Source organism: Natator depressus, chromosome 6 (assembly GCF_965152275.1).
Source record: "Natator depressus isolate rNatDep1 chromosome 6, rNatDep2.hap1, whole genome shotgun sequence".
Classification (NCBI taxonomy): domain Eukaryota; kingdom Metazoa; phylum Chordata; order Testudines; family Cheloniidae; genus Natator; species Natator depressus.
In genome coordinates, this window is record NC_134239.1 from 73,927,978 (window position 1) to 73,937,624 (window position 9,647).

General features: G+C 38.3%; 1 protein-coding gene across 1 annotated transcript; it reads left to right on the forward strand.

Annotated features, from left to right (window-relative positions):
• The first annotated feature begins 3,621 nt into the window (after positions 1-3,621).
• LOC141990107 (fibrinogen-like protein 1) lies at positions 3,622-8,001 on the forward strand. The gene is made up of 3 exons (XM_074957076.1): positions 3,622-3,749; positions 4,755-4,938; positions 7,255-8,001. The coding sequence occupies exons 2-3, from the start codon at positions 4,791-4,793 to the stop codon at positions 7,950-7,952; spliced, it is 846 nt and encodes a 281-aa protein (XP_074813177.1). The 5' UTR covers positions 3,622-3,749; positions 4,755-4,790; the 3' UTR covers positions 7,953-8,001.
• Positions 8,002-9,647: the final 1,646 nt, after the last annotated feature.

Here is a 9,647-nt window from a genome sequence, read left to right on the forward strand (position 1 = left end):
TGGCCACACACACAGAGGAATCCAGGTTCCTTACTAGATATATTGGGCTAAAAATTACCAAAAGATCCTTTCCTAAATGTAATATCCATGGTTGAGATTTTTAAAGGGGCCAAGTGGAGTTAGACACCCAAATCCCATTGAAAGTCTGTGGGAATTAGATATGTAATTCCCTTAGGCCCCTTTGGAAACTTCATACTGTAGTTCTATGATAGCACTGAGATTCTACTGCAGAAGCTTCTACTCAATTAATTAATATTTTTAATTTTTCCTACTGTTTGCATACTCATAATGTGTATGTACATGGCTTTCTTTCCCACTTAGATTTGCTCTGCACTTTACACAGATTACAAGGGCCTCATTTGACTTACTCTGACAAACATATTGTTGAGACACTTAGTGCTGGCAAAAAGTATATATATTACTAGCACTTTCAACTCTTTCATTGCATCAACTAATTATTTTTACCACCAGGCACCTCCCTACTGGTAAGAGGTCATCTGGCCTGAATGGGACTGGCCAGATTTCTGTGCTTATTAGCCCCTGAAGTTTATGTTGTGATAGAAGTTACTTTCTCCAAAGCCCTATTAATCTAGGCACAATAAGAAAAATACAGCAGGATTATACAGAATCAGCCAAATTTCACTGAAAATACACAGTATAAAAAAATTCAGTATTTAGATTTTCTGCTTTTAAAAAATGGAATAAAATGTCTACAGAGGTTTTAAAGCTCTTTATGCAAAACTTTATCCTATGTACCAGTACATGATACCAAAGGTCATACTCTGCTCTCACCCCACCACCAGCCCTGGATACATGAAGTACCCTCTTTAGTAGAAAGAAAAGGAGGACTTGTGGCACCTTAGAGACTAACAAATGTATTTGAGCATAAGCTTTCATGATCTACAGCTCACTTCTTCGGATGCATGCAGTAGAAAATACAGTGGGGAGATTTTATATACACCAAGAACATGAAACAATGGGTGTTACCATACACACTGTAAGGAGAGTGATCAGGTATGGTGAGCTATTACCAGCAGGAGAGAAAAAAAAAACCTTTTGTGGTGATAATCAAGGTGAGCCATTTCCAGCAGTTAACAAGAACCTGTGAGGAACAGTGGGGGAATGGGGGGGGGGGAATAAACGTGGGGAAATAGTTTTACTTTGTGTAATGACACATCCACGCCCAGTTTTTATTCAAGCCTAAGTTGATTGTGTCCAGTTTGCAAATTAATTCTAATTCAGTAGTCTCTCGTTGGAGTCTGTGTTTAGTAGCACACACAACAAAAGAGAAAAACAATGAGGAACTCTGCCTCTTTCTCCTTTGAACTCAATATTATTAGAAAAAAGTATGGATTTTCTACAAAATTAGCCTATCTTTCCTACTTAGTTTGAGTATTTTATGATAGGCCAAATATACCCATTAGAACTCATTATTTGCTCTATTACTATTGTCTTGCAATAAATTGTTAATAGATACATCATTCATTTTTCCTGCCTGAACTTTGTCTTTTCTCAGTTGCACTCTTGTTAGGGAACAATTATAGTTTCAAAGACGAATTGCTAGCATGATTTAAGCACTGTTTTTTCCTTTTAAATAGAGTTCATACTACCTGCTTCTTTATGTATATTTAATACCTTGCCTATAGTTTGTGTCTGTATACTTTTACTGCCTAATATTTCTATCATGTTCCAAGTCAGGAGTTCAAATAACCTATGTAAATACAGGTATATTACTACAATAATAGGGTGTTTTACTGAGAATATTAAAACAGTTTATCATCATCACCACTGAAGATGAAATGATCTCTGTTTCTACTATAACCTATGTTCCTGTAAACTGGGAAAGTAACTACCTGCTTTCTTTATTCTTATGAATCCTTTTTTTTAACCAGAAACTTAAACTAATGCTAGATTTTGTGTGTGTGTGTGTGCATGCGCACACTTCATTTAACTTCTTTACAGTAATACCAGTGCAACAAAAGTACAGCTATGTGTTGGATTGTGTCAAAAACTTCTTTGCCCTGGTTTGGTAGAGAACAAGCAATATTAATCTATTACTAGAATTGCATTAACATTTTATATTTGTACAGTATCTTCCATCCGAGGCTATCAGTGCAATGCGACACAATGCCGCTTCCCAAGCAGATTTTCTTCTTCTGGCTTCTGTGGGAGTCGTCATCCCAGCCCCTGAACACCGGGTTATGTCCAGTCCAAATGAAGCTTGCAGAAACTGGATTGTGAAAAATTCATACCCTTTCGTTCTATAAAAGCACTACTCTCTCCATATCCCTATGTCTTAGGTAGCTGCAGTTGCAGCACGTATTCTGCATTAAGGATGGTCGACTGGCAGTCTCCTCCAAGTGTTCATCACCCAAGACTCCAAGTATGGCATGAACTCCAGTAGTCAGGTAGGATTACTACTCCCCAACCATTAGGCTGACCCAACTGGAGTGATTCTAATAAATGAGAGCTTGAGCCACCACAGTCTGATCCAGATAAGAACTTTCCTAAAGTTCCAAGTTGTTTGGGTACACAGTTTTGGTTGATTCTGTGTGAGAGACTGGCAACAAAGAGCATTTATTTATTTATTTATGCATAAATGCATTTTTTCTGAGGGGCTCATCTCCATAGGATCTGAGCACCTCACAAACATTAAGGCACCAGCTTCTAAAACTCCCTCATGTTTAGGAGTACCTTACTCGTCCACCCTCCTTCAAAGACCTTCCTGTGACAGTGTGTCCTCTGTGAGGAAGACTACACCAAGTTTCTCCCAGATGTCTCCACACTGCTCCTTCTGTTGTTAGATAGATTGTGCAAGAGTACTCCCAGCCACTGCTGGTACGGGATGAGAGACTCAAACTTAGATCCCTGTGTGGCTGGCCCAGAGTAGAACTTTTTAAATTGACCATCAGAGCTGGTTAAATAGGGTTCAATTAATGGACTGCTTTTCTCCAAAATAGCAAGAAGCTCAACATGAGTAAGGATACTTTGAAGAAAATTATGTGGGTGTGTGCAAACCAGGATTTCTGGAAAAACTAACAGCTCTGCAAGAGGGAAAAAATATCTTGTATATAAAAAAAGTTTCAGTTATACTGTATTAAAATGTATATTATTAACTTTTTTGTTTTTTCTTTTCCCCCCAATTTTCCCATTTGTTTTTTTTTTATTCTATTTTTAACCTGATTTCATCCCGGTTTTAATGTTTGGAAAATAAACACTGAAAAATTCCCAGATTTTCAGTTTTTATTTGTAAAAAAAAAAAAAAAAATGTGGAACACTACTGATACAGCGAAGTGTATGCTTAACTTTCAGTATTCACTTTACTCATCATGGACGTCAGTGAGACTTAAGCATCTGCTTAAAATGAAGCAGGTGTTTATGTGCTGTGCTGAATAGGAATGAACTTAAACGCTTTGCATTGGGTCTTAAATGTTCACTGTTCTCAGCACTGTGTACGCTCCGTAATCACAGAGGTTTCGGTTTTAATGGTGGCATTTTAAGCTTCACGGAACTTTGTAGGTTTTTAGTTCAGATGTGCTTACTTGCAAATGCAATGTGTCAGAGTAAAGTCCACTAGTCCAAGAACACACAATGAAATCATGAAGATGCACTTTTGCGGGCCTTCCAATTTTGAGATAGGGCTGAGCTGTTCATCTGGACTTCAGCAGCAGGCAAAGTACAGTTCCAAAGAATTAGCTCACTGATTTGTGCTCAGCTATTTCTTTCTCAGGTTTCACTTGAAACGAGAGGTAAGCTGTCTGCCTAGTGCTCTTTTATTTAGTTGTTTTCTTAATAATTTATAATGCAGAGTTTTCTCTTAGATTTGACTAGGGCCAGTAACAGTTACTAATCTAGGAGTCAGATAACCCAGGGAGGAGGGCAAAATGTGACTATGAAAAAGTCTTTATTTAACATATTGAATTCTGACTGCAAGATACACCTTGTGGTTTTATTTAGGGAAAGCCTGGTTGAAGGGGAGCCCTTTTTGCTTTGTTTATTCAAGCCCCAAATCCACAGGTTGGTTTTCTTCACCTGACCTCACCTGCTTAGGGTGACCAGATGTCCCGATTTTCTAGGGACAGTCCCGATCTTTGGGGCTTTTTCTTATATGGGCACCTATTACCCCCCACACTCTGTCCCGGTTTTTCATACTTGCTGTCTGGTCACCCTAAGCCTACCTGACATGTCCCTTGCAGCCACAGGTGGAAGTTTATACAAATATTATAGTCCAAATGTGCTAAGTGAGCTCTGGTGCCTGAAAATATTCTCAGCAGTTAGTACACCATGCTATCTAACACTGCTTCATGCATAGACAGCAAGTGGAGCTGGTGTTTTGTATGTGCTAGCTCTTCCTTCTGTCCCCTAGTGCCAGTACAGATCAGGTTCAGGGAATACCAAGCATCAGATCTGATAAATGTGAAACATGCTTTTAAATTTAAACTTTGTCATTACATTATTTTCTGTCTGTTTTTATCACCCGCAAAATTGTGTTATGTCGCATTGAATGATATGGTGTAAAGGAACAAGACGAGTTGTATTCTAAGTGATGGGCCACAGTGCTACACATCATAAAAATGATCTGTCAGAAATGCAATGTGACACACTGAGAGAGCAGGGAATGTGAGAGGCGAAAAGCCTGTTTTGGCACAGACTGGCTCTGTTGAAAGCAGGTGTTTCGGTTTTGCCTTCAAGAGTTTTTTTCTGCAAGTAAAAAATCATTTAATTTTAAATGTCAGCCTGTGTTATGTTTTCAGTGTGCATCTCTGCAGAGGGATCGACTCAGAAGAAAGATGAATTTGAAAAGTTCAGTGGGATTTATTCTGCTGTTACTCTTTAAATGTGCGGTGTGGACAAGTGCCGAAGAAGCTGTGGTGCTTGCTAATGCCCACCTTCTCCCTCCAGGAGGCTACCAGAGACTGAGTAACAACAATGAGAAAGGTACTCAGCAAGAGAGGGAGTGGCGGGGATGTATGCACTATTTTACTTTTATAGCCTTTACTATCTTTGTTTCTATGGAACTCACTACCATAGTCTTTGAGTACTTCACAAACATTGATAGGCATCTGAAGGTCAAAGACTGTATTTAGTAATAAATGTTCATATTACTAGTTAGAACTTCTATAATGCCTCTTATTCACAGATCTTGAAATATATTAAAAGTCTAAAACCACTTTACTTACAAAGGATTTTAGTCCCTATCTCTTCCCAGAATGTGTTTTCTTCCAAACGCCTTCTTGGTGTTCAGTTCTTTAGTGTCCCTCTGGTCTGCTGATGGTTTCAATTCTGACAGGCTTCAGTGTATTAATTGATCTTTCCCCGAGGAAAGGAAAGACCATAGACGTTTGGTCAGTGGAAGGTGTGTTAGGGACTTAAGGAAAGAAACCTGGGGCCCAGATGCTGTGAATTATGTCATCCTCTCAGAACACTATGCAACGGCAGGTGGAGGACTCTTGATAATCTGGAACTAGAGTTTACTGGAAGCCAAATTCTCCTTGTTGGAAAAAGGAAATGCTTTCTGGGAAAAGCCATCCTTGTGAAGTACTCATATTTCGGGTGCACAAAGACATCCTTTTGTTTTGTTCCAGAGAGTTGGGCAAAGGGGGGTCTTTTCTGAAGTCTCACTTTGACTATTTGGCTGTAGGCAGATTTTTCCTGTTTGGTGTTTGATAAGTCCTTGGAAAACAAGGCTCACCTGAACTATCTCAGGAGCAGAGTTCTCCTTTTCATAATAACCAATTAAGTTCGATACACCACATCCTAATTCCTATCAATCAGTCTGTCAAAACTCTACAGTAAGCACCAACTAAGGACTGAAAACCCCAGTTCTGTAGTAGTCCGTTACGGGTGCTCTGTAGGTATTTTTCACAAACATTGTCAAAGTATCTTACTGAATATAATATAAATAGCATTTAATGTAACTGGGTTCCTTTCAACTCTATTCATAGAATAATAGTATATCTGTGAAGTACTGTCTATTTTAGTTCATGTCTGAGTCTCTGATTAATGGAATAGATACTAAATATTATCCTTCCCTACAAAAGAGGAATTGCTGAGATGTATAAGCATGCTTTTTAGCTCAAAAACCAGACATTGTAGGTTAGTCTCAGAGCTGCTTGAAATCAGCCTGAGTGTCACCAAAGGTTCCTTTGTTGCCTTAATAGAGCCTGATCAGTGATTTACTTAAAACTTATTCAGAAAGGGTGAAATGCACCGCTCTGCAGAGGGCCAGCCCAAAGTTTATGTGCCACTTTTATCCCACCTAAGCCCTTGGCAGCATACAAGTCCCGCTTCAGCCCATAGATTTTCATATTCACAGTGAAGTGAAAAGAAATAGTTTTTTCATCTGTTTTCCTGTTATTGATGATAAATATTTTGTTAGCTCCCCTCTGATCTGTATCTATAAAATACTGGGAACAAATGGCCACACCCGGATGTAGTTCCATGAATACAACACCAACTAAAATCAATTAACCAAAATCAGTGTCAAGATCTAGCCATTTATAAATGAAAAAATCTGTTTCTAAAGTGAAAAGAAAAGGAGTACTTGTGGCACCTTAGAGACTAACAAATTTATTTGAGCATAAGCTTTCGTGAGCTACAGCTCACTTCATTGGATGCATGCTCAAATAAATTTGTTAGTCTCTAAGGTGCCACAAGTCCTCCTTTTCTTTTTGCAAATACAGACTAACACAGCTGCTACTCTGAAACCTGTTTCTAAAGTGAATTTCTAGGTTTGCCACTTTCTTCTATATGTCTGCATTTGTGAAAGTTGTGCAAATATTCCCTTCATAAACCAACACTGGACATAATCATTAGAATTTAATATAAATTATCTTTTTTGCCAATTCTACATGTATTCCTATCAGTAAAATAGGATTGCATTCCTGCTATAGAGTTTGGGTATTGATTATATTATAGAGGGGAGATTTTCAGAGACCCAAAGGGTAGCTAAGTACCATACAGTCATTGAAAGACAATGGGAGTTGGGCAAGTAATTTCTTTTTTTGCCTTTGAAAATCTCCCTCACGATCTTACGGGAACATTCTGCCCTGACCATCTGCTGTACGACTTCCATTGATTTTAGTGGGTGTCCCATGTATGGACTGAAGTCAGTATGTGGCCATACTATGTCCTTGTCAAATACTGTTACGACAATAATTCATTCATTCTGAGGTTAAAAGTACAGAATTTTGAGAGGTTTACAAGTTGAGCGGAGTAAAATGTTAAACATACTTTTCTTTCCCGCCCCCACAGAATATGCAAGGGATTGTTATGAGATTTTTCAGCACTCTGAAGGAAGCGCCAAGGATGGTCTTTATGTCATTCAGCCAATGAAAGATCCTATTGTTGCTTACTGTAATATGGAAGATGGTGGGTGGACGGTAATTCAACACATTACAGCCAATAGCACTGTGGACTTTGATAGGATATGGCATGACTACAAGTATGGATTTGGCTCAGTTCATGACAACTACTGGTTAGGGAATGAATATGTGTATCAGTTAACTAACACGTCAAGGCCATATACACTTAGGGTCAAACTCGTAGACCTAAATGCCAAAATCAAATGGGGAGAGTATGAACCATTCAAAATTGAAGATGAAGAGTCTCAATACAGGATCAGGCTTGGCCTATACAAAGGCAATGCTGCTGACGCCCTGACCCAGGATACAGAAGCATATCTCCATGATAATCAGAAGTTCACTACAAAAGACAGAGACAATGATAACTATTTTCAGAATTGTGCCAAACTAGAGTACAATGGCATTCCAGGTGGAGGGTGGTGGTATGATTCTTGCGCTGGAGCAAATCTAAACCGCAGGAATGTTATATACTGGCAAAAAGACTGCAATAAGGAACATTTGTGCAAGTTTGCCTGGATGATGGTCAAGCCCACTGACGATGGCCAGTGTCCTAACAAGGTTTGTCGTTGTGAAAAAGATGAATTGTAGATAATATTACTACATTATGAGGTGAGACAATAAAATCAGCTTCTAAAACTCTCTTTTCAAATGTTTTCTTGATCTCTTGAGTGGACTCCATCGGTTCAATTTTTTTCTAGTCTATAGCGTAATTACTTTCTGTGATTATTTCTTCTAGAAACTCTGAAACTAATTTCAAAGTAAAGATGAGCTCATGCTACAAACTTCAGGGACAGACTTTGAACATTCCTAAGTTTTTCCCAGGGTTTTGGTTCCACTTATAGCAGAGTTAAAGTCAGGTGACAATTTCAGATCTGGATCTGGATTCAGATCCTGAATCTCTTCCAAAGTTCATGGACATTTAGATCGGGGTGGGGGTGGGGGTGGTACATTCCTCTCTCTAATTCAGACATCAGCTGATTAGATATACTCATTTTGGACTCTTCTGGTACCAAATAATAAATGCACTAATAAGTATGAGCAATTATTTCAATGATCACCATTCACAGCACAGAGAGGGAAGAATAAATGATAGATCTGTGTGATATCCTGCCTGAAGACAAAGACTCAGGTTTAGTTAGTGTTTTGTTCCTTTTATTAATGATCTTGAGGAGAGAAGTAAACAGCAGATTCATTAATTCACGGATAGCCTATGTGAATCCTAGATTCATTATGACTAAGGCTGTCAATTAATTGTAGTTAACTCACGCAATTAACTCAAAAAAAATTAATCGCAATTTAAAAAATTAATTGCACTTATAACAATAGAATACCAATTGAAATTTTTTAAATATTTTGGATGTTTTTCTACATTTTCAGTATTGATTTCAATTACAACACAGAATACAAAGTGCACAGTGCTCACTGTATATTATTATTTTTATTACAAATATATGTACTGTAAAAATGATAAACGAAAGAAATAGTATTTTGCAATTCACCTCATACAAGTACTGAAGTGAAATCTCTTTATTGTGAAAGTGTAACTTACAAATGCAGATTTTTTTTTTGGTTATATAACTGCATTCAGAAACAAAACAGTGTAAAACTTTATAGCCTACAAGTCCACTCAGTCCTACTTCTTATTCTGCCAGTCACTCAGACAAACAAGGTTAATGCTTTCTGCTTCTTATTTACAGTGTCACCTGAAAGTGAGAACAGGCATTCGCATTGCACTTTTGTAGCCGGCATTGCAAGGTATTTATGTGCAAGATATGCTAAACATTCATATGCATCTTCATGCTTTGGCCACTATTCTAGAGGACATGCTTCCATACTGATGATGGGTTCTGCTTGATAACGATTTGATTTGACAAAACGCAAAGAAGATTCCAATGTGAGATTTCTAAAGATAGCTACAGCACTTGATCCAAGATTTAAGAATCTGAAGTGCCTTCCAAAATCTGAGAGGGACGAGGTGTGGAGCATGCTTTTAGAAGTCTTAAAAGAGTAACACTCTGATGCAGAAACTACAGAACCCAAGCCACCAAAAAAGAAAATCAACCTTCTGCTGGTGGTATCTGACTCCAATGATGAAAATGAACATGTGCCAGTCCACACTGCTTTGGATCGTTATCAGGCAGAACCCATCATCAGCATGGAAGCATGTCCTCTGGAATGGTGGTTGAAGCATGTTGGGTCATATGAATTTTTAGCACATCTGGCACGTAAATATCTTTTAATGCCAGCTACAACAGTGCCATGTGAACGCCTGTTCTCACTTTC

Excerpts from the sequence above, each read along its gene's own strand:
- LOC141990107 (XM_074957076.1), top strand. The coding sequence starts at position 4,791 with ATGAATTTGAAAAGTTCAGTGGGATTTATTCTGCTGTTACTCTTTAAA. Across the intron at positions 4,939-7,254 it reads GAGTAACAACAATGAGAAAG|AATATGCAAGGGATTGTTAT; the intron begins GTACTCAGCAAG and ends CCGCCCCCACAG.